We start from the raw sequence: 24,888 nt of genomic DNA, 5'->3' as shown, positions 1-24,888 counted from the left end.
GACTGGTCTGCCGGCTTGATAAATAATGTATTGTAATGTATATTAAAGCTAGACCCACCACTGCAGCGTTTCCTACTGGCATACCCTGAGAAGCCCTGCGCTGCCTGCCACTGTGGAAAAGAGCAAGCACTAGTGGTATAATTATACACATCTGAGAGGCAAGCAGAGGCCATCTGTCAATGTCTGAATCAGTTACCTTATTACCACTGCCTAAAGATATAAAGATAGGAGTGGGAGCTGCTTTCATTAAGGCACACGGTGGCATGCTTCTTTAGACAGCTCCAAACACTAACTTAATTGCAAATGATGACTTGGAGGAGGAGGAAGTGGCTCGCCTTCGAGTGGGCAAGGCCACTAGTGTGGATGATGGCATGGCACTTGGGCTTGTAATGACAGTCAGTGAAGACCCTGTTGTTGCCCTCACTGACTGCTAAACGGAAGCACGAGTTCAAAGTTTTTTCTTGTTTCTATCAATTACATGAAATATACACAAGTGATGTGCATGTTTTAAGTGTGCTGGTTACTTGCTTAGAATATAATCATTCAATGAAAAGAAGAACTTTTCACTCATTGAACTCTCAGTCTCGCTGATGAGTGGGTGATGAATATACAGCAGCGGATTCACTCTGGGCAATTCTCACCATGCACCTTCGACACTTAGACTTTTTTGAAGCACACCTCTTCTCAGACGAAAAGCTCTGCTCTGACTACTCGGCTTGATATATTTTTAAAAGCAGACAATAACAGTGTGCTGGTTTTAGTGCCACAAAACTGAGCAGTTGTTCTAAATAAAAGGACAAAGCAGCTGAAATGAATGTCATAAGCCCACCATCTGCACTGACAGGCAGCCTGCTGACGCACAACTGTGAAAAAAATAAGATCGGAATATCTGTGCACTGCAGTAACAATAGGTATCAGGAGGATGAAACTAGTGAGTGTGTGAGTCTTTTTCACTTCATTCTAAGATCTCTATTTGTGTGCCCAAGTCCTAAACAGCAGGTGGAGTTGAAGTGGAAATGAAAGATTAGAGTGTGCCCCCACACACTCCCATCGCCCGCGGAGGATCTAATTATAGGTGGAGGAAGATGGCCCCCATCCCGCTGACCTGTCACCTGTCAGCCTGCCTATCCTCCCGCTCTCCTGCCCATATCCCTGCCTCCGAGCTCCTCGCTATCTGCCTTCATAGACCGCACTCTAAGCGAACTGTCTCCCTCCTTCTTTGCTCTAACTTTCTTTCCCAGATAGTAGCCTCCCTCCCACTCTATCCTTATACAATCGCCTGCATTGTTCTCCGTCTTCCTGACTGTGTGTCTGTCTGCCTGTCTGTCTCTTCTAAAGGCTGTGATACATTGAGCCCGGCCATTGCCTGGGGGGATTTGCACCTCAGGATCAGTGAGAAGGGCTTATAGAATACACCAGGTATGAATTGCATGTCACTCTGAGACAGAGCAGACAGAAGAGAGGCGGTGAAAGGAGAGTTCTTCACACACCCTGTCTGTGACCGCTTCCTCACCCTGACAAGGCGCTGGCAGGGCTTTCAAGGCAAGTGTACACTCTTAATCATGACATTACATGTGCTGTACGGAGGGGGATTCACGGGGTGATTTAAGATTATTTAAGCTTAGGACCTTAGATCACATACCCTCATTAAAATCTGCTAAACAGAGACATTTAAACAAGGTTCAAATCTCGGAGGCAGACTGTCACTCCTCCACCCAAGGAAGCTGAGACTGTGATCCTCCTTACACCGTCCCCGGGGTCAGGAGGCTTTGCAAAGAAGTCAGATGTACAAACGCCCAAACCCCACCCCTTCAAATGCACTCTAATGTCATCAGAACTGAAGGGAAAGCCAAGTGGGGTTTGATTTAAAGGATAAAGCACATCCATCACATACGCATGGGATAAAAACAGAAGGCAGCCATTGTTTTTTTTTTTCATGGGAAAAAGACTAGCAGCAAGAAAACGGCTAAACCAAAGATTTTCCAGAACATCTAATTCACATAAAATGAAAGAGTTAAAAACAGGGCTGCAGTGAAATGGGACAAAACTTGTTCGCCCTAAGGCTTAAAGAGAGTTCATTAACGCAAGGCAATGACTTACCAGAAAGGCTATTAGACTCCGTTGCGTGCTCTCCCATTGAAAACAGCTTTTAATGTACTGTAACGTGTACAGAACTGCTGTGCTGATTTTTCGAACCCGATATATATTCTGGGCGAGAACCTAATGGGAAATAATTGGAACAAAACGCTGGTTAGCATCGTTTGATACTGGACATAATGTTTATGACATAGCAATGAGGTTGAAGGAGCTGCAAATCCCCTTACTTGCCACTCGTGAAATTAAATGTTTAAAGCCAATTAAAGTAATTAGTTTGACTATGTCCGATCCAAACTATGACCATGTATGGCTTTGTTGTGGCTACTTTATCACTTGGATGTGAGAGAAACATACTGGCAAGCTTTTTTTTTGGTTCCATCTGCTAAATTCTGCTAAAAAAAAAGAAAAAGTCAATAGAGATAACCTTTTTGGAAAACTTCACATTTTCCTCGGTTGGTTTTGACTGCTTCGGTTTGAAGGTTCTGATGCCAGCTCTGACCTGAGGAGAAATAAGGAAATAAATATACTGTAGTATAACTCGTATTTTGAAATTGCAGTAAGCTGCCACCTTTCCAACAAGCTCTTACATATTTAATTAGATACTCACTTTGTTATAAATAACCTCCAGCACCAGTGTGATAGTTCCTTTTGAGACACTTCCCAGGTCTTCTTTCTTCAAGAACAGACAGATCTCCTGCCCATTCTGGACCTTTAACAATGTATGCATAATTTATATTGTGTACATTAGATAATAAAATGCAAGTCATGTACAGTCACAGAAGTTATGTAATGGCCAAACATAAAAAACCTCCACTTACAGTCAGTAATGGAATGGCCACTTTCCCCAAAAAGTTTTGGGCTTTGTCTCCATTTTCATCAAAGACAGTCAACTCGACCACATCATGAATGTCCTTGATTGGACTGAAATGTAGAGGAAATGATAAACTTGTTATTCACAACAAATAAACAGAGAAAAAAACGCAGAAGTTCTTTTTTTCCGAGATGTTTTACTCACAAGGTAAAGGCTTTGTGCCACTCTGGATTCAGGGTCTTGTGGATAGTTTGAGTTTGAAGTTTGTCGTTTGAAAGCTCAACTACACATATGGGGTTGCTTTTTCCTGAAAAATGACAACAACAAAAAAAAAAGGGTTAGACTTTTATGTAAAGAGAGAGCCAAGACTATGAGAATGGAAAACAGAGAAGCAAGTTTTTGATTACCATTGAGGTCTGTTGCAGGAAGATCATTTGCCTTAATGACCTTGACTTGCAGAAAGCCAACCTCCCCCACTGTCTTGTATGAATTCTTCAAGCTCTGGAAAAAGAAAATGTTTTATTAAACAGAGATTTGTGGGGGATAGCTACTGATTTTATAGACCATTCATTTGCATTCTTGATAATTACCTTTCAACGAACTTAAATAAAACAGAACTTACAAATCTCTCCACCACGCTGTCGCGCTCATCAGGCTTCTCAAAGGTAGCTGTTTCAGTGTCAGAGATGGAGACTCCCCAGCAGGGTCTCAGGGTGACCAGAAACACCAGCCTGCCCTTTCCAGGGTCCAGGACATGAGTGTAGAGCTGCCTCTCATTAAGTGGAAGTCTCGATAGGTCAATCTCAAACCTGACACAAAAGGAAAATAGTTCCATTGAAACACATGAGGCCAACTAGGTCTGCCTTATGTGTTTCGGGCCAATATGAGCAAAATTAACACTATCCACCTGGAAATACTCACATCCCCCATGATTCCTCACACTTCCTCCCTTTCTTTGAGAAGACCTCCACCTGCAGATGTTCCTTATCTTCAAACTGATTGAAGTCGAACTGCTCTCTCCACTGGGGATTGGCCTGGATGCAGAGGCTCTGAGGGCAGTAAAGACACCGGTTCAGCACATACAGTAATATGGAAACACACACACTTTGATGCCAATGTCAGTTTTAATGCATTATCCGACAGAGAAGCTACTTCCTGACAGGTGGATTAAGTCCTCTTTCACTCCGACCACAATGAAGCAGGAGAGGAGAAAGAGAGGTGTGTTGAGAGTGTGTATTCTATTTCGTGTGTGCTTGTATGTGTACACCTCAGTAGCCACTCTGGGATTGTAAACACTGACAGCTTCCAATTAGAATCAGCTTTGTCCAACAAACAAACAAGCGGAGAGGAAAGCAGAAAGGTTTACAAAGAAATAACACGACAACACAAGACAAGTGCGGCGAGGAATCATCAGGGGGGAGGCCAACAAGTACAGGTAGATGAACAGGGCATGCTGGGTATGCAAATTAAGGCAATGAAGCCCAGCGCCTGAAGCACAGGGAGAAGTGAGTGGCAGCTTTGCCCAGTCTAATGAGCTGCCTCTGCCATGGCCCAGTGAGCCAAGGTGGAGGTGAGTCACTGACAGGCACCTGCTGAGAGAGAGAAGCGGGGAGGTAAAAGGAAGAGGCTGGGAGAAGACTTGGAAGTATAAAGAGAAGACTTTAAAAGACCCAGGAGCATGAGAAACGGAGTTGTAGAAGTGGGGAAATACTTTTAAAAAAAAGTCCAACCTTGCTCTTGTACTTTTGATCACCCATGCGAAAGCGGACGTAAACGTCCCCGTTGCCGTATTGAGGCAGGTCCTGTCCTTCCACTAAGGCGATATTGAGCACCCCAGTCCACGTCTGGTTTTTCAGCTGATTCTTGTGCGTTTCGGCCAGCCGCTGAGCTGGTGGGGCCTGGTTCTGCTGCAGGGCAAAGTCAGACAGTTATAGTTTTTTTTTTTGTTTTTTTTGTTTTTTTTAGAAGCACCATGTGTGAGGAAGCCCCGTGCACTCACTCCCCTCTGTTTGCCTTGCTCGTGCCTCAGCACTGGCACCTCATCATGTTCAACAGAGTTCATTAAACTAGGACAAAGGTTTACACTATACAGCACATCTCTGTTGGAGAACATTAGCACCTCTCTACTGACAGGCGAGCCACACCATAGAGGCTCCTGGAGAGAGAGAGAGGAAGAGAGGGACGTCAGCAAGCGGCCAGATGTCCCCGAGTGTGACAGTCCCACTCATCACTGGCTCACAGACTGAGTGTGGGGAGGCAGGACACTTGGCATACTGCACCAGAGACAGCAGGCAGCAGTGAGTAATGATGCAAACCACACAGCTCTCTCATCAGCAAATTATGCATACATGCAGTATGTATGGCCTGCTTCAGATTATTTATTTTTTTTAGTGTGTTGGTCATCTAACTTTAATCTAACTAGCTGAATAAAAAATATTCTCGGCCTAAGTTAAACTCTAACACTCAAAAAAATGACGCTGTGCATTGGAGGACTCTTTGGCAATGAAGGACAAGCCGAGCAAATAATCCACTTTTCCTGTCCTGTGTCACAGAGGGAGTGAGAGAGAGCGGCCTTGATATGTTTCCATGTTAGAGTTCCCATGAGGCCATGCGGTGATAGGCCAGGGCTGTAAAAACAAACAGCAGAGAGGTGGTGTAGGGCTGACTGTAATTAAAGAGCAGGGCCATAATCTGCTCTAGCCTCTTTGATTGCCCGGCTCCTTCGACTGCCCCAGCGACGCTGCTTCAAACGGCCCTGCTACAACTCCCCTGCCACTCCGGCCCCTCCTCTTCACTACGGGGTCGCAACCCACATTGCCACCCAATCCGGAGGGGATCAAAGCACGTCTCAGGGACCTGAATTAACATGGAATACCACAGGCGCAGCCCTATAAATATCAGCCCCCTTCAAAAGAAGAGGAACAGAGGGAGTGGAGGAGCGATATAAAACAGGCCTCAGCCAAGTCATCCCAAGTGTTTATCTTGGACACATTTCTATCTCAGCGGCCAATAAAACAATTCCACTTAACTGTAAGTGGCCCCTAAAGAGAATCTATTCCTGGTCCTAAAAGGGCTGCACGATTGCTTCCATATGGTGGGACAGCATGGGGACAAGCACGATGAGCTCAGACCCGGGTCCATTTGGCTGGTACCTCAGCACTGTCCATCCACAGCTGTGATATTACATCCTAACATCTGGGTTATTGCCCACTATGCCTGGGAATTATCAGCGTTGCAGATCTTAGGCATCCCGCACTGGCAACATGCCTTGAACAGCAGAGCCCCCCCCCCCACCCTCTCTCCCACTTCTCCCATACACCCCCTCCTGTTTGAAACACTATCACACAGCAGAGTTTTAACTTAGGCACTTGCCATTCCCTGTCTCTGTGGTGGTAACACAGAGGGAGAAAACGATGTTCAGAAAGAGGGGGAGTGGAGCTGTAAGAGCTGGGTATTCAGCACTTCCAGGATAGGTGTTAAATGCAATAAGATATTGTACGTTTGTCAAAAATGAACCAGGAAAAAAAAAAAATGGCATTGTTACGTTGTTAAATTAGCACTGTGATTTAGGCAGCAGAACACCGCGAAGAGCCCCATCCCACATTTCCCCTCTCCCTTTGAGTATCTTTAACCATCTGTAGCGGATAGCCTACAATGTGTATGAAAAAAGGCTTCATTCCTTTGTCATCTCATTTCAAATTGAGATTGTCGGCTGGACCATCAAGAGACTGAACAGTGGCAGATGTAGTGACTACATAGGTGTGAATATAAACCCACTCGCTGCAGTGCAAGTCCCAAACAGCAACCCTCCAATTTCACTCTGAATCTAATTACAGCTGCGATATATTGAAAACCACTTGAGAGGAAATGGAACTTTGTTTACAACAAAACCAAATACAGCTCTATAGCACTCATCTAAGGGCTCTTTCATGACAATGTATTCAGTAAATATTATTATTATGGTTTTGATCAGAGTGTAATACTGTGCTATACTTTCCCTCCAGAAAATGATACCAATGAAAATAATATGCATTGCGAATAAAAAAAAAAAATGGATCAAAATAAAACCACAAAAGAAATAGGCTGTGCTGAAACCAAGGTTACACACAAAAGCCTGAGTCCTGAGCATACACCTCATTCTTTGTTGCATCATATTACAGTGAGCTACTGCCCCCTAGTGGTCAGGATTAAGGAAAATGTAAAGCCGGATTCAAGAATACTTTAGGCCTTCTATAAACTATTTTAGAAATTCCATTTAAAATAAATGTTATGATGAATAAAATCCATACCTTGTTCTTTCGCTGTGGCCATCTCTAAAGAAAAAAAAAAACAATTACATAAATCAGTTCAATTTTTTCTCAAATAAGACTGTAGGGACAAAACAAAAACTGCATCAAGAAAAACTCGTCATATCACGGAAATAATCTTACAGGGCTTCTTTTGACGGTGGCATCTCGAAACATTAGGCAGACTTCAACAACAATTACTCCCATGTCATTTTCTTTACTTTTTGGATCATCAAGATGCAGCTCCAATTCATAGGTTCTTTAAGGAGACAGACAAGGCATGAAAAACAAAAAGGAATGAACACTGAGTAATATCCTTATGATCATGTATTCTCTAAATAATTTTAAAATATATATTTACATACTTGTACAGTTCAAGATTTTTAAGAGGAATCATGCTGGAGCCCATGAACTCATCAGCAGTCCGATTCTTATCGTACACCTGCAACGAAAATAACAAACATCCGTGAGATTATAAACTGAATTTGTGTTTTCTGCCACGTGACCTACGATAATGCACTTCTGTTCAAACAAACAATGCCTACCCGGACGTCCACGATATGCTCCCTGTCACGAAGAGGATAGCTAAAGGACTCGTTCCACCGTGGATTCAGGTTTTTATAAACCACTTTGCTTTTATAAAGCTGCTTTCCTTCAAGTTTGAACTTCACATAAGGATCACTGGTACCTTAAATTGAATAGAAAAAAAAAAGAGCAAGTTAATGTTGTCTGACACAAGTGGTAATTACCTTAACTGTTATGTAACAATCCCAGCATATACACACGTCGTTTCATGGCAATTCATGGTGAAAGTGAAATATTTAATGCAAACTGTTTATCCTTTTGGAGGACATATTGTCATTTTCAAATGATAAAAGTATGTATGAAAGCACACACATTGAAAACACATCCACCTACACGTCCGCCCCCCATGCAAGCCGTGTGAGAAACGGAGGTATGTGAGAATGAGGTGTACCCCACACATGGCAAAAACAGAGTGATGTAGCTGTTTAATTGTGAAAGAGTAGAAACACTCGCCAGCATGAGGCAACCACAAACCAAAATGGAGAAGCAACCAGTGTTAATCTCCCGAGCCTGTTAAGAAAGTCTGTCTGTGAGCAGAGTGGGGGTATTGGACTTCTTTGTTTCTGCAATTGCATGCAGATTGGCCAAAAAAATGAAAGCCAGTCCCATGCCTTCATTTGTATAGAGGAATAAAGGGGTGCTTGAGAGAGCCTGCAGGGAGGCTTGAATCACATGACAAAGGCCCTGTGGGGATGGGCTGTCAGGCCTGTCAGCTCCCCACTCCAAATGAACATCTCGCAAAGGCAGGCAGGACCCACAGCAGCTCCACCCTGCCAGCCTGTGACAGGGAAACCTCCAGGCAACTTGACAGGAGGAGAATGTGGCAGCTAGCAAGGAGAAAAGCTCTGGCATGACTGAGAACGGTGACGATGGAAATTAATGGAAAAAAAAGGCGAGAACAAAAAACTGAGGAGTGGGGGCTGGTGGCGTGGGTCCTTTTAGAATATGTAATGACAATGTATGCCATTGGTAAGCCTTTGGCACGGGGTTGATTGTTGGGCAAACAGTGGAGAGACAGGGGGCGTGTGGGGAATGCATCATCTTGGTGCCATCTTGTCAGGGAAAGTAAGGTCTCAACTAGCAGGGAGTAGGGAACTGGGCCTGGAGGGGCTGTGACCACCCTACAGGTTTTACATTTTTAAATGGATTAAGATTTATGTAGCATGAAATTCTGTCATATAACAGTTTCAACTATAGAATAAGTTCATCAGTCCAAGTAAGGTCTAGTAAGGGACAACATGTGATTTTACTAAAAAATGTTGTAGTTCCATTTGAGGCCACCGGGTGTCACTGCTTCCCCAGAGCTGATTAATTGAGACCAGTGTTTCTATCTTCTTTTACCCGGGTCAACATCATTTTCAAAGGGTAATAAATCTGAAGTCATGAACATAAACGTACTCAAACGTGTCAAATTCAAAACTGTCTTTCAAAGTTGATGATTGTTTTTACAAAATGTCTAAAATGTACTAATAATAATCAAATAAAATGAATAATCCAAACGCACTTTAGAATAATCTGCAGGACTAGAAAGAAAATCTGAATTTTAACATCAAACCTGAACACATGAACAAAATAGTGCACAATGTATTTTGTGGGATAAGTGATAATGACTTTTCCTTGTTAAGACAAAGGCTTTGTTTTCAGATAGCCCATCAGTCTAATTATAGATGTGATTGCCAATTAAGATTGGCAAAGGGTCCTCTTCTATTGCATCTGGCATGCCATTTTAAAATCAGTTGTTAAACCAAGTTTTAATACCCGCGGTTTCATGTACAGATTGTGTGTTCTCTTTAATTAGTATTGATTTCTTGATACCAGTCTGTCTTTCGTCATACTGGTCTGACTGCATTCTTCTGTAGTGGTTTTTTTTTTTCTTTGTACAAACGGAACTTCACATGAGACGTCATCCTTACAAGTAAACAGAGGCATTAACTGAACACAGCCCATCTTGCCTTTATACACAATAACACATTTTCCCATTCTCTACTTTCAACTGTCTGCTGGTTCATAAGCACTGAAAGATTACCACGATGTATAGGCATTGTATGTATACATGCAGTGTTTCATCAAAGGCTCAATCTTAAGCCAACACTCAAAAGAACCGCTTTCTTTACAAGAAATTTGATATGATATCTCTTGATCTGCTCTGATCCAAAAGGGGTTTTCAAAAAGTCCCCACAGTCAAGACAACAGCTTGATGTTCGCTTGTAAAGGGAGTAATTATCTGCTAAAGATCCATGTGAGACAGATACTCACAGACTGAGAACAGCTATAAGGCCTTACGGATCTCCTACAGGTTGTTGACCTACCAGAGCGCTTGTCTCGGATGACCAGGTTCTTCCCCTGCTTTAGGTTGATGTCCAGGAGATATCTCTGGAATGGTTGGGGTGCTTGAAACTCAGGCCCTGCTGGTAAAGAGTTCTCCAGGGGATCTTGCAGATTTTCATCGAACAAATCACAGGGCTCACTGGACAGCTAGATGAGAAAAAGGTTGTGATTTAATATTATGAAACAGTAAAATGCTAACTTTTACTTCAGTACAGAGAGGCTAAAATATCTGGGTGCGCAAACAATCCCGTTGTCCAGGTTATCTTTTTTAAAGGTTTGTTCTTTGAAATGTTTTGTTTTTTTTACTTTAAAACATACTCAAAGGTTTCCTAGTGACTACAGCTAATGTTCTTCAGAGACAAAAACCTGGTCAGCAGCACAGCAGTAAACATTTTCAACAGCACAGCGAGGTGAGATGTTATCGGTGGTTTTGCATACTTTCTGTACGACAGAGTTCCTCTAACTAGACACACAGGTTCTTGAATAGTTTCCGTATCTCAAAGGCATCTGGACAAAAAAAAAAGAACACAACGGTCTTTGTAATACCCCAAGTCAGATATACCTATACTGTTTTTGTCCCTTACATATCCTAGTGTTTATGTGAGAGAGGGGGAAAAAAAAACATTTCAACTCAGACTTTGAAAAGGAATTTCTAGAAGCTGCCTGGCTGAGGGCCACTCTGAGTTTTACAGCTGAAGTATGAGGGGGGGGAAAGGAAAAATATTTGAAAGTGAAATATAACTATGCAAATATGACCAGTGTGAGAGTATATCACATGAAACTAAATAAGTAAACGAGGTGTTGCCAAACTTTTTTTTACAACAAGATATAGCCTATGTTTGTTTGTATGTTTTTTTTTTTTTAAATATAATACTATTATTATTCAACACAAACTCTTTCAGATCATATTTTATATTTTAAGGGCACCAGAGCTTGTATACGTTTGATTAGTAATATAAGTTGGAGTTCTTAAGAAACTGTTTTTGCCCACATCTGGATTAGTCTTGAATTGAATCCGTTTCATTTTTTACCAAAAAGAGAATAAAGTTGATAGGTGAATACAAAAGATTCAAAGTGCTGGCAGACTTCAACAACAAATGACATTTGGGCATTGGATAGCGGTTATGTGTCATGCCCCCATGTACATAGTCTGCCGTCATGGGTTCAAATCCGGCCTTGGCCCTTTGCTGCATTTCATCCCCCACTCTCTCAGAGCAAATGTCCAATTTAATAAATGCAAAAATTGCCAAAAACTACAACTTAAATACAACTTAACGAAAAACAACTTTCTCTGACCATACATGTCGGGGATTTCAATTGGTATAAAACTAACCTCAATTTCTTCCTGGGCGTCTTCCAGCCAAGCCTCCTCCATCTCAAACTGTTTAACGAAAAGGGGGGAGTAAGGTTCTCGTTCCAGTTCCTCTGTCGGGTCTGTCGTCCAGGGCATGTTGACCGGATCCTCGTTAGGACTGCCACAGGCAGAGTCCGGAGAGGTGCCATCTGTATTTTCCAGAGTATCCAACACCAGAGACAATTTTTCTGCAGCAGATTTGTCTCTGATTCTTGGCGGCGTCCCTAATCCAGATAACGGCCTTTTCGGCTCAAATGATGCGGGCCTCCTTTCTGGGTAAGGGCTTTCTCGTTCTCCAAGTGAGCTCGCTCTGGCAATCGCTGCAACAACAGCGCTTGAAGGCACCCTGTCTGTTGAGGAGTCTTCAGCAGAGTGACTTTCCCTCTCCACTCTGTCTTGTCTCGGTGAAAGAACATATCTTGGTGCAGGAATAGGGTCAAAAGTAAACTTAAGCGCATTCCCCTCGGCTTCTCTATCTGGTGGGGCATCAACGCTGTCTGTCATTACCTTGTTCTCTGAATGGATCCTTTCTCTGAAGTCCTCATACAGGGCGAACGATTCTGCAGGTGCACTTGCTCTATTGAAAGCAGCCATAGTGGGATCCCTGGGAACTTTGAGTCTCTGAGTTACTGGGGTAAAATCGTTCATGAAAATTGGTCCATCAGCAGTCAAACCACTTGAAACTGAATCATTATCACTCACACCAGGAGAGATGCCAAAGAAGTTGGCATCTGAGGCAGTGGACCCCAAGGCGCTGTCTGTATATGATTCACCTGGCACAAACCTTAAGTCTGGTACAGATATACTGCGCCGATGGACCAGCCTCCTCCCCTGCTTGGCGAGCGGCTTCTTGCGGGGCTTCTTCAGGTTGGCCAACTTGGTTTTCAGCCTCAAGTTCTCCAAGAAGGTCTTTTTCTTAACATCCATCGTGACCGATTCCTTTTTGGATTACAAAATTAAACAAACAGGGACATCAAGATTCTTTGCATTACTTACTTCTGTGGTGGAACTTCTGTAGCTATTTAGATTATAATGTACAGACATAATTAGGGTTATTCACTGTTCTCTAACGTCAGTCAGACCTGACAGAGTGACACCAAGTACAGCTAAGAGAGTGTCAACGGTTTTACCTAATATCTGCAAGGATGTTTGGTAGACTTGTTGTCTGTCAGTGTAATCGACGTCACAGATTAGTCTAGGTGGGTCAATGTGGCCCTGATAATGGTAACGTCTTTTGGGATATATGCGATGCCTTTCGAAAAAAGTTCAGCAGATGTGATTGAGCAAGACACGAGTACAAAAGTGTGATGTTGAATCATGTCTCCTCATGAGTATTCTTCTCATGACTTCCATCTGAGTCAACTGAGTCTTATTGTGTGGAGTCAAGTCTTTTCCTCGACGACTTCTGTACAGGTCTCAACAAATACCACGTCAGAGCAGGTGCTACATTATCAGATCTTACTTAGTCCTGACACTTTCATATGATCTCAAATACATTTTCTGAGGAAATAAAACGTCACCTGAATTTCACTAACTGGCATAACTTTACAAATGTATCAAGTCAAAATTAAGACAAAAAGACATTTCACTTTACCTGTCCAGCAAACCGACACACTGAGTTAGTATCCACTGAGGGAAGCAGTACTTTTCCTGAGAGGCGGCTCAAACATCCTAACTATTATGGAAGTGCTACAGCAACACAAAATGTAGCTAGTTGACTTTCCTGCTAGAGGACAGTTGATTGGTGGAGAGGCGAAACTGGGTGAAACCTGACATACCTGTCTCACCAGGTGAGTTTCAACGACTTTGACGCTAGCAGAGAAAAGTGATGAGCCCTTCCCAAAGTCTTTTTTTTATGTCTGTAGCTACACACAGACTGACTTTAGGATCAGATATTTGGGATCCTTTGACTGTATGGTAGGATTAGAAGAAAATCTTACGATAAATATTGAGTCTATTAAGACATTGAGACATTAAACACACACTGAATCACTGATACAGCGATGAAACAGTTGCTCACAGCACAGCAAGTAGGAACAGTCTGTTTAATGTTGATTTGAATATTTAGCTGTTTATTTGCATTTGTGGAGCTATTTGTTAGTTTTAAGACTTGCATGCATTACACTTCCTCTAATATGGGTTCTTCATAGGACCAAGTGTTTGAAAAAATAAAATACTTAATGCCATAATCTAGCCTAATTCTGCAATACAACTGTCCTTCTTATCTGTCCAAAACAGACCCAAAATACTGCTGATGGATTCTACGACACGGCTGAGGCATATGAAATGTTGGCTATCTGTTCATCTTATCTCATCCCCCCGATCTTCGGCAGGGATCTGGCGCTCGGGGGCCGCCTTGTCATATCAGACTCCATTTCTTTCACGCAGCCACATTTTTGTTGACAGTGGAACATGGTTTAGCCCGAGCTCGTCAAAAGTGAGCATTTGTGTTTACAAAGTATAAACTCTAGCTTTCTGTCCACACATGGGAGCCAATGCAACAGACCCGCTGGTGTTCACTCTCTGCCTCATTGCCGGTGCACAACAGTGGAGACTGTATGACAACAGATGTGTTTGAGTCTGGACTGAGTCTTGTTCAATATTTGCTGATGTCTTAAAGAGATCAGGCCCACATGAAAGCACCCCAAACTTGGCTTCCAGTTGAAAGGCAGGGCTGGGGATCCAAAACAGGGCAAGCCCCTATGGCAGGTGGCCTGTCGCCCTTCTTCTCACACAACTCAAACAGCCCCAAATCCTACTTGGTTACTCTACACATGCACACTGGAGCTGTTCCAGCCTGCAGCACAGCTGGTCTGATGGAGAGGAAGCCAAGTACATGCACTGAGGGACAAATACTGAGTAATGCACATGAAGGCCTTCACAGTGAAAAGAAAACATTACAGAGTAAGGTTGTAAACGACACAGCTGACCCAGACCCGTTTATCTTTGCAGTCATTTTTTTTTTTTTTTTGTATTTGTCATGCGTGGCCTAAGTGTTATATGCATAGGCTACATCAGCAATGCAACAATGTTAAAATGCTTATTCAGTTCAGCATCAAAATGTAGAATCCGGCAAGCGACTGTAAGTAAAATAGGCTGCTTTTAATGAGCAGTCAAACTTCTGTTCTCTGGTTATTTGGATAACATTAACAAGGAAATCCACTGGCCTTACGCAATGCTAAACGCAGAACTCTTCCTTTAGAAAAAAATCAGACTGAAGAGGAAATACTAGGGAGCCTAAAAAGTTGTGTTTTCCCCACTGTGTGTTCAAAAAGACACAATTCAAGAGAGGTAACTATAACGTTAGCAAAATGTAGCCTTATTAACTTATCGTTTTTTACTTTGACACTATCTTTCTAATTTCAATTAACCACAGGTAGCCTACATTTTAACATTTTAACATGTAGGCTACATTTGAGAGTTTAATCTGAACTTATTTGTTTTAAAAAACACAAGAGCACTTGTGGATAATATAGGCCTACATTTTATTTGCAGCCCCCCAAACAGGCACAGTCGACGGTGAATTATCTGCTATCTTGGATAGGGAGGTAGTGTTTCGCTAATGTTCATACATTTCTTAACTTTTCCAAACCTGTGAGCTTTAATGGTTAATCAAACTTACCTCAGAATGTATCATGGAAGTGTGCAGGCCAGGAAACCAACACTACAGTTTAACGTTTTGTATTACAGCGCCTCCTGCTGGTGGTAATGTGGAAATGCATGGGCTCGTCTTGTAAAGCACTGCTGTCACTAGTGGTGAAACTCATAATAACAAGACTGAGGTTGAGTACCTACATCCATTTAAATATTTCCATATCTGACAGTTACTTTTTACTTCACAGGCTCGGATGTTTCGTTTGAAATATCCCTTAATTTTAAAATATGATTTAGATATTAGACTTTAGCTACAACATCACATCTTCTGATGGGTGGTAAAATAACCCAACAATACAAATAAAATCATAATAATAACTCTTTACATTTTGAAAATGTTAACATTGAAACAGTTAAGGTTTCAAAAGCAAGATTTCCCTTGTGATCATTGTTCTAAACTGCAGTGATGCTACATTATGTTTAATAAGATAACTAATAGGCCTCTGCATGAAGAAATTAATACATTTTTACAGCAAAAACAGTGTGATTTTCATCGCTTTTTGAGAGCCAATCACAGTGACCTCAGTGTGCTAGCTGATGCATGCAGTCTATAAAATGAAATTTAAAGACAGAATTCAAAGATTGATAGACATCAAGTTCGAAGTGAGCATACACTGAGGTGTTTAATAAAGTTGACAGTTTCTACTGTTTGGGACTTCACAGGAGAACAAATTCTATGTAAGAGTTGTTTACTTCATTTTATACAGAATAAGAGAGATAACCTAAATTACACATTAAAAGCCAATATTTGTACGTTTGTGAAGAATACAAATTTGTACAACAATATCTAGCATAGTATGTTAATTGTTTAATAAAAAGTTCACTTGAATATTTATTGTATGATGAAAATAAAATAACACATTCAAGGGAAATAAAATGTAGGTCAACTTAAAATCTTTCGATTTGGAAACAAATAATTTCATTATTGGCAACAAAGTCCAGCTTGTGCCGCCAAACGGTCTGAGCATTCAAACCGAAAACAGCTTCTTCAGTTAAGTGAACTATCAGCTACAAACACTTACCAAACACATAGTTCTGTTTATAAAAGCCATGAAGCAAAGCAGTGTACTGTTACACAGCAAAGTGAAGAAAAGTCCCTCCAAAGGTTCATTGATTACCGTCTCCGTTCACATTCATCAATTGTGCACAATTTGGACAAAGACCCAAAAGAGCAAAGTGTATCACAGTGCATTCACTGTGCATGTTAAGAGTGTGAGTCTTTTCTGAGGGGGAGGCAGGTCTGGTCGAGTTCACATACATTTGTGTTTTTTTTTTTTTGTTTAATGAAAGACAATAAAATGAAAAAAATCTGTCGTTTTTCTTTGGGATAAGGCATTTCCTATCTGTGCATATTCGGTAAATAGAGAAACTAGAAAATTCCCTGATATGTTATTAAGTGCTAAAGTGTGTGCTCAACTAGGATGTGGTGCTGCCAGAAAAAGGCAGACATTTTTTTGTTGTAGCCTTTCATTATTGCTATTTCAACCAGCTATATTAAACCTGATTGTATTATGGATTACTGTAATGTCAAGTATTTTGTAGAAATGTATATGAAAAAGAAAATACTTCTGGGGGTTTATTCAAATCAATCATGTAATGAAAGGTATCATATGGAACTTTTTTTAGTCCAGCAGTGTCCAGCTGTGGCACTTCAGGATTATAAACTAACAGTCTACCCTCAGATGCTCTTCTTCCTGATGCTCTGTGGACTCAAAAAATGACCTGTCGGGACATCATAGTCTGTTTAATGTCAGTGTGAACTGGGGGGCTAAAGCTGCATAGATCAATAGGGGAGCATACTGAGAACTAGCATGGTGCTGATGATGGGGGTCGCAGAGAACAGAAGCCTCAGTAAAGCACACTGGATATGTCACAGTGAATGCAGAGTAATACCTTTCTCGTACAGCAAACTTCTCATACAAATGTGTGCGATCCAGCAGTGAGATTGAAGTCAATGACATTGCATTGTTGTCGATGTTATAATGATGAATCACCTGCTGAATTATTAGCTTCTTTGAGGATGGAGAAGAAAACAAGTCACAACTGCCTCCCCCCCGCCCCCCTCCCCCCCCTTCTGTCTTTGCAAGACACTTTCCATCGTACATGAATTAAACTCCTTTGGATAATCACTTCTCTTAGCTCTAAGGTTCCCAATCCAATAGTACTCTTTTTAAGTAATAGGGCATTGATGTAAGATACAATTTCCACGGTCAATTCAGGAAATACATGAGTTTGTTTTTATACATAATTATGACTCACATTTCAAGTAGACTGCAATATTTACAACCACATACGGGCACAGGCATGTTGTTTTGAGTGAAGGTCGGCAGCCTATTCTAACACATATATGTCCTCTGCTTAAATTCTATGAACCAATAACAGGATAGGGAAAAAGGGCTCGAGAGATGGCATGTCTTTCAGATGAGCTACATGCAGTAACAATAGATTATTCTTCAGTGTGGGGCTGGGACCTTGGGTTTGAATGTTGGCAGTGTATTCAGCAGCTGCTGGTATACAACTAAGAAGAGCTACCACAATAGAAGGGAAGAAACCCTATTCCCGATTTCCCTTAGCCTTGTGATCATCCTTCACAAATATATGAAAACAAGTGGAACTTCAACCTCACAGCATTGTTAATACAATGTCTTCAGGACAAACAATCACCACTAATAAAGACAGGAAAAAAAACAAGTCAACCATCTGGAAGTAACACACATGGGAGGTTATGTTGTATATTCAATTTTGAAGAGATTACAGTAAATTAACAAAAGAAAAAAGCAAATATTGACCAGTGAATGATCTACTTTTTAAGGGTCTACTCTTGTAAACTTGGCTGTAATCCACAAAAATATACTTTTCTTGAAAACGGTGATTATACAGTACATTCAGTATGTACTATCACCCTGGTGATATATATTAAAGTCCTTATTTACACAACAGAGGAAAATGTTTGGCTCAAATTTTCATTTGTACAAACAGAACAGCAAATGTTCATGGCTTTAGATATTGATTCAGATTTACATGACCTTACACCGTTTGTGATGAAGCACAATAAAATATAAAACTACGATGAAAGAAACGGTGCATTTGAGTGAAACTGTAGTAACTGTACAAAACAACACAAAAGAACAGCTTTGGCTTATATTACTGATGAACTGTTACACAATTGTGAACATGTTGATTTTCTCACCAGTTCAACTGGACAGGTTTGCATTCTCTTAATTGCACATTTATATATCCTACTCTTTTTAAATTAAAAAATGATAGTATGTCATTATTGCAATAATTCTGTTGCTATTTTTGTTTTACCACCAACAGTACTGTTTCATTTGATCACTAAAGTAGTCTCAACTGCTGCGTTTAATTCACTGCATGTAAAATCCTGGCAGTATAAAGTATAAATTAACTCCATGTTCTCTGTATTTCCTGATGAACTGATCGATAAATGAGACGAGGCCACTTGAGTTAAAGGTCTTGTCTTACAGCATGATTTCAAAGATAGTTCATCATATTCGAGGGGTTTTTTCTCAGCTTGAAAGCGACGTCAATTTTTCAGATTTTGTTTGCAACTTGCAAGCACAACAGCATTACAGCAACTACATGTAAGTGTCTGTCTAGACCGGTGACTTCAATAATCTACCACTTATTGTTTAACAATTATTCTTTAAACGTCCTCACTTGCAAATATGAAATGCACCAAGTACCTGATACCACCTGTTTGTGCACGTTATTCAGTCCAGCTAACTGAGATTTTTTTAAATCTTCCTGCTTCAGGTTGAGAATTATTTATGTGGATATGTTTTGTAACATTTTGCCACTCAGTCTTACAAATTGAAATGGAGTTGAATAATAGTATAGTAATGATAGCTCTAAGAACCCTTGCTCTTTCATTTGTCTCCATGTCTCACCCCTCCCTCTCCCCCTCTCTGCCTGGCTGGTGACTGGAGGCCTGATCCCGGCTCTTTATGTCACCCACGTGTCCATGCGCAAGCGCTTGACTGAGGGGCTCTCCCTGTCCTCGGAGCCAGCTGGGGGTCTGCCCAACCCAAGTGGGGAGTGGAAGTCTGGCCGGTGGTCCTCTCGATCACTGCCGTCATAAGAGCTACAGGAGGAGCTGAGGCTGTCGGCAGGTGAACGTCCCAGAACCTCCTGTCGGCTGGACCCTTGCTGCGGCTGCTGAGGGGGGAAGCCGGAGGGGGTGACACGCTCTCGAGGCGGTGAAATGGGCTCTGACTTGATGTTTATGCTGTGGCTGGTGTTGATGGAGAGGTTGGAGCCCTGAGGTAGGTGACCTCCACCACTGCAGAGAACAAAAGCACAACATTTTGTGTTCAGTTTTGGAAAAAAGAAGAGACTACAAAAGTGAGGTGCAACAACGGCAGGAACATGTAAATGTGTGATTCAGCATGATATCACAGAGCACAGTGGGTGTTGCTTTTATGTGAGGGTGTCTGGAGAATGTGCCTTTGTTTGAAAGTGTGTTACTCACACCAAAGAATTAAGAGCCGCCTGGCCCAGTTGATGCTGTTGCCATGCCGACATGGAGCCCAGCGAGAGCCCAGGAGAGCTGAAGCCCTGAAGGGAGGAGATCTCTGCACTGCTCAGGGAGAACTCTGTAAAAACAAAAGCAGCCACACACAGTGAGAACTCCTCTCACATTGCAGCTACAACACTGTACGCTGCTGAGAAGAGAGCAAGAACCAACAGTGTACAGTACAAAGAGTCACAGCTGAGGCTGTTGTGTTAGTCTGAGGGGGAAGCGAGGCCAGACTCACCAGCAGGGTTGTAGGAGGTGGGCATGCCCGAGTAGACAAGACCCTGAGGGGGTAAGCTGGGGGTGGTGACAGACACTACTGGAGTGGCCAGCTGCTGGGCGGCCTGGGAGCTGCTTATCCTCTGGGTGTTCTGCAGAAGAAATTAAAAATAACAAGCATAAAACATGGGAATTGCATTAATGGAGATTTTAAAACACAACACCCTCTTATAGTTCTTTAATACAAAGATTTAGAGTGTGCAATTGATGTACTGACATATTGGAAACACATGGTTGTCAGATGCCTGAGTACGTTACTAAATGCTGCCACTAGGTGGCGGTGTAACTTCATGACAGTATTCTGGTCTCTCTGCGTTACACACTTTACTGTATGTGAATTTTTTTTACATATGAACAATATTGTCTGTGTTTAAGGGGAAGAGATTTAAGACATTTATTCAGACATGACTCACTAAATGTTTGTGTATTTACTAATTTCAGGTAAACTTTTCCCACATTCAAAGTAGTAACCACATGCTTAATATATATATAGATGGATTTCAGTTTAAAAAACATTTTACATACTTTAATTAAAACATTAATGTAATCATTTGTTTTTTCTTCCATTTTTTTTTTTAGTAGAGAACTCAGAGATGTAAACAGTGCAGTTTATTACTGACATGCATAAACAGGCGTTGTTAGATGTGAAAAAGGACCCTGTTGGGGGAAAGTGCAGGTGAGGAACGCTGAGTGCAACAAACTGAGGTTTCACAATCAAATTAACAGCTTTTAACTGAGCGGGTGCAAAGAGCTAAATAAATGACTCATTTCAAATCCCACGGTGACGTACAGTGAGGCTCCAGTGGTTTTTCAGCGCAGTGACTATAGCATGCCGTCCTCACAATCCCACCTACACAGCACAGTGTGGTCATGCAGCAGACTACGCCGTGAGAGCTACGAACGCACAACCTCCTACTACACTAATCCAAAGCAGACATAGTTTGAAACAATACGAAAACAAATCTTCCAAATATAATGTGACCAGCAGCTGCCAGCGGCTACGTTTGAAGCAGCATTGCATCATAATGTAGTTGATGGCTTCCTCGCATTGTTCCAACACTCTCCAGCCAGATGACTTCACCCAAACCAAGTATCGCACAGAATGATATCATTAAAGATGACGTAATCTTCTCTTCCTTAGAAAAAGTATCATTTATATTTTCTACCCTTTTTCTGAAATGTTTCAGAAAGTGACTTTATTGTTATAGTTTAAAAAAAAACAATCTTAAAGAAACTTTCACTTAGCTTTAGCTTTTTCTCTTTCTCCTCAAACTCTCTGTGGTATATGACTAACATTTAGCAATTTAAACAGGCTGAGGCAATTTTCACAGGCCAAACCCAAAACATGCAGTGACAAACATTTTTTTTTATGTATTATTGCAGGCAGTTCTGAGAGCCAGTCTCCTGTTTAATCGCTCCCTTTTGTCTAGCACGTCTGGTTACCGGAAGCATGTAACATTTTAGCCATTTGCTCAGGCATTTGTCAAAACTCACCAAATCCATTTCCTCCTCCTCCGACTGATCCCGACAGAAGAAAACAAGAGAGGCAGAGTTACCGAAAAAGTAGCAGAGCAACTGTAAATCGCTCTGGAATAAGTGACAGCAGTCTGGATACTGGAGGTTATAAGTAATATGAGGTGTGGATGACTTCTTATTCCCATAGTCTGGTGTTAACTTTTTCATAAAAAAAAACAAACAACACTAAAGTATTCATCTTAAGTTCAAGACTGTGGCCATTATCTATAAATGTTTGATGTGATTTTCTAATGTTTAAGTATGTTGGGCTATAAAGTTGTTATGTTGTCAATGATGAGGAATCAGCAGTCAGGTCCTGCAGGACAAAACTCACTGAGGGAAAGTACGTTTAGTACAGTAAGGCAGCAGAATAATTCTGAATGCAACAAAGAGATTGTCATGTAATCAACAGAAATCAAAGAGAAGAAATGACTGCGTAGTACTACGCCTCTCAAATAGTATCTCAACTCCTCCCTGCGCCGAAAGAGGAACCTGAAGCTCGTCCTCCATCTTTTCTCGTGCTGCGGAACATACAGCGACCAGACCGGGTCCGTCTTAATACCCACACTCAATCAATAGCGGCAGGAAGACACGACAAGGGCGACAAGATATTATCTGGCTCACACCCTGGCCCCCTGATTAAGTCTTCATCTACACTCTGTCACACTGAGATGTGATTAATTTAATACCATTATGGCCTAATGACAGGCTGTCTGCAGACCTGCCACAGCCTGCGCCCTCACAGCCTTTTACCATTTGAAACTGCTCTATTCGCTCAGGCAGAACAGAACCGACCTCAAGCCAAAGCATAACCTCTTCCAGACCTCTCACAACACTACCTGCCATGTTCTACTGATTCCACATGCAGACATGGCAACGCGCAGACGTTAAAACAAAGCACGAGGGCCAGTTGAAGCTTGAGCACCCCCAGTAACCCGAGGTTTATTTACCAAACACAATCATTTTCCTGGAGTGGCTCCTGTTGCTGTCAGCAACAAGCACAGTTTGAAATGGCATATCATCTGCACAGTGTCTGAGAATCCCCTGCCTGTAGTTTTTTTTTTTGTATGTTGATTTTTGACCCGAGGTCTGTAGTTTGCCTTAAGGCGCTCACTGTGGTCAGAACGCCCTGTTCTTTCATTATTATTATCATTAGAGAAAGTCTTCCATTTAAATGTGAGCCATCGAGTGAGAGCTATGACACCTGGGCTGCAGATTTTTGGCTCCATTTACATTCAATGGAGGAGATCTAAGAAAAACAGAGCACGAGAGAGATGCCGCTCAGCTCTGCACACTGTGCGTGATTCCCACTTGGCAGATACTCTTTGGTGAGGTGACAACCTCACTGGCACGGCGCGATGCTACATTGATGTGATAATTTGTGGCAAAATACTGCAAGACATTCTGCGATTAATGTCTGGATTGAGACGTTGAACAAGGCACTTGTCTTCCCTGCAGGAGAGATACTTGAAGGTCCTTTAGTTGGTGTGTTTTTTTTTTTTTTTGTGTGCAGTGGTGTGCTTTGTACTCACCAGTGGGGGCATCATCCCTTTGCTAGACGGAGGGATAACAACCCTTAGGTCTGGCTTGCGGCTTCCCATTCCCATGTTCCCTCCAGGGGGCGGGGGAGACTTGGTGGGCATGACTTTACCCAGGCCATTGCCGCTGGATGAGCTGAGGACGCCTGGGGAGCCCCTGGGGTTAACAAAACCGTTCCCTGCAGAGGTACACAGCGATAGAAACACATCATCAAACCACGGACTGTGACTGACAACACTCTCAGTCATCAAGCAGCACTCTCACACAGTGTTGTTTTCCCTGCCGCAGCACGCAACGTTAAGTGTTTCCAACCCTCTGGGAACTTTTAATAGACTTGGATAATTATCCTGCACATTTACAAAAATAAAATGTCCATTTCAAAATTGATGAGCCTTTTATTTTTATCGTGAATGATTGGATCAAAGTCAAGTCTTCGTATCATGGGAGGAGGAGCAGTTCACTGGCAAATGTACTGTGACTGCTTAAAAGAAATAGCTGAAGCCATTACAGCTGAATAAAAAACAATAAAAGATGTCTACATGTTGTTTTAACATGGCGCACACAAACATTAGCAAAGTGTTAGACGATCCCTTAAACATTCACAACTTGATAAGGAGGGTTGTTAGTCATTTCCTTTTTTACAATAAGTCAGAATGAGTCCCCACCAACTTATTTCAGGAACTACCCACCCTCATCTCTCCCACTCCACTTCTGGACAGCTATTGCATGCAAAATGTAAGCTTCATCAGCAGATCATTACATTCAATAAGAAGGTAGTCAATGTGTTGTGTGATGTGACTGAGACTTGTACAAATAAGAATTCTAATGAAAACAGAATAACGCAGAGGAAAAACTGCAATAGCAAAATGACCTGTAAGAATTGTTAGAGCGGTGCAAGTGCTTCATTTCTAAAAGACAGGTTTCACAAAAAATATGACTCCTTCAAGGTTTTATAACCTAGAGAGCTTTTTTTTTTTTTTCATTTGTAATATACTGTGTGACTCATCTGAACAAGGTCTGCAGTGAGGTACTGCAGATTCCACAAAATCGACGCCAATAGAAATAAAGCAATGATTTGCTATGAAAAACAAATTATTGTAGTGCACTCAAATTCTAAGATGTGCAGTGGCATTATGTAAGGCAAAATAAATGCATCCTTTAGAAATATATACATGTGTAAATCCTGAAAAGAACGGAAAGAAAACTGAATGGTATCTAGCACTGCATCAACAGATCACTAACACTTCAACAAGTTGCTAACCTCTCCATTGTGTGTGGCGTATCCCACTGAAACACAAAGTGTGTGCACAATGAGTAGGCCCTTGCGTAGGAACATAATGGAACAATAGCCCCTCTAACTAAAGATAAGGACAGCAACAATTCACGGTCAAATAAACAGTTATGAAGCCAACAATAGTATCACACAGCTGAATCAACAGTATATACAAGCAGCTATCCCCATCAGCGCTTGGCTTTGATCACACCAGACTTGGCTGCCGCAAGAAAACAATGTTTACAGAATTAACAGAGTAAACGTCCAAGAGTCTAAAAATAGACAACCTGATTTAAAGCAGTGAAGATGTCATTGAGTGGGAATAAGACGTTAGTCCAAAATACAATTTCATGTAAGGGAATGTAATTATTCAGAATAGCATTATTGCATGTGAAGAGCTTTCTGAAGGCTGTTGATGAGAAAAACAAGACAAAGAAATCCCCCCACCCCACCCCTGTCATAGCTGGGAAAGGACAGATTTACTTGTAACATGTATGATGACTTCATTTCCAATATGTACCTCAACCTCATCACACAAGCTCACCCTGTTAGATAGCATGCACAATGTTCTAAAACTGTTAAATCCAGAATACAAATACAACACAGCCGATTAATGATGCCAGTCCTTTAACT

General features: G+C 41.7%; 2 protein-coding genes across 11 annotated transcripts in view; both read right to left on the bottom strand.

The window, feature by feature from the left end:
• Positions 1–15,342, bottom strand: part of mctp2a (multiple C2 domains, transmembrane 2a) — a 34,074-nt gene extending 18,732 nt beyond the window's left edge. Inside the window, exons 1-16 of one of the 2 annotated variants that reach the window (XM_020643561.3) lie at positions 15,084–15,342; positions 11,441–12,400; positions 10,089–10,254; positions 7,740–7,882; positions 7,560–7,636; positions 7,339–7,453; positions 7,198–7,221; positions 4,639–4,815; positions 3,830–3,957; positions 3,531–3,717; positions 3,316–3,409; positions 3,113–3,215; positions 2,916–3,018; positions 2,705–2,806; positions 2,522–2,596; positions 2,101–2,220 (exon numbers count right to left, since the gene is read on the bottom strand). In XM_020643561.3, the coding sequence (XP_020499217.2) occupies positions 2,101–2,220; positions 2,522–2,596; positions 2,705–2,806; positions 2,916–3,018; positions 3,113–3,215; positions 3,316–3,409; positions 3,531–3,717; positions 3,830–3,957; positions 4,639–4,815; positions 7,198–7,221; positions 7,339–7,453; positions 7,560–7,636; positions 7,740–7,882; positions 10,089–10,254; positions 11,441–12,400; positions 15,084–15,098 (2,589 nt within the window). In that variant the 5' untranslated portion in view covers positions 15,099–15,342. Of the gene's footprint in view, positions 1–2,100; positions 2,221–2,521; positions 2,597–2,704; positions 2,807–2,915; positions 3,019–3,112; positions 3,216–3,315; positions 3,410–3,530; positions 3,718–3,829; positions 3,958–4,638; positions 4,816–7,197; positions 7,222–7,338; positions 7,454–7,559; positions 7,637–7,739; positions 7,883–10,088; positions 10,255–11,440; positions 12,401–13,055; positions 13,144–15,083 lie in introns of those variants that run through there. The other variant, XM_065957280.1, reaches the window with a different exon arrangement.
• A 377-nt stretch (positions 15,343–15,719) lies between these two features.
• The window catches only part of mef2aa (myocyte enhancer factor 2aa), a 62,612-nt gene continuing 53,443 nt past the window's right edge, over positions 15,720–24,888 (bottom strand). For 5 of the 9 annotated variants that reach the window (XM_065957282.1, XM_065957283.1, XM_065957287.1 and 2 more), the window contains 5 exons: positions 22,976–23,160; positions 21,423–21,446; positions 19,891–20,020; positions 19,605–19,728; positions 15,720–19,415 (listed from right to left, as the gene is read on the bottom strand). In XM_065957282.1, coding sequence (XP_065813354.1) covers positions 19,079–19,415; positions 19,605–19,728; positions 19,891–20,020; positions 21,423–21,446; positions 22,976–23,160 — 800 coding nt within the window. In that variant the 3' untranslated portion in view covers positions 15,720–19,078. The remainder of the gene's footprint in view (positions 19,416–19,604; positions 19,729–19,890; positions 20,021–21,422; positions 21,447–22,975; positions 23,161–24,888) is intronic. The other 4 variants (XM_065957285.1, XM_020643543.3, XM_065957284.1 and 1 more) reach the window with 1 other exon arrangement.

Source organism: Labrus bergylta, chromosome 7, assembly GCF_963930695.1.
Source record: "Labrus bergylta chromosome 7, fLabBer1.1, whole genome shotgun sequence".
Taxonomy (NCBI): Eukaryota; Metazoa; Chordata; class Actinopteri; order Labriformes; family Labridae; genus Labrus; species Labrus bergylta.
This window is presented reverse-complemented; position numbering and strand designations above follow the sequence as displayed.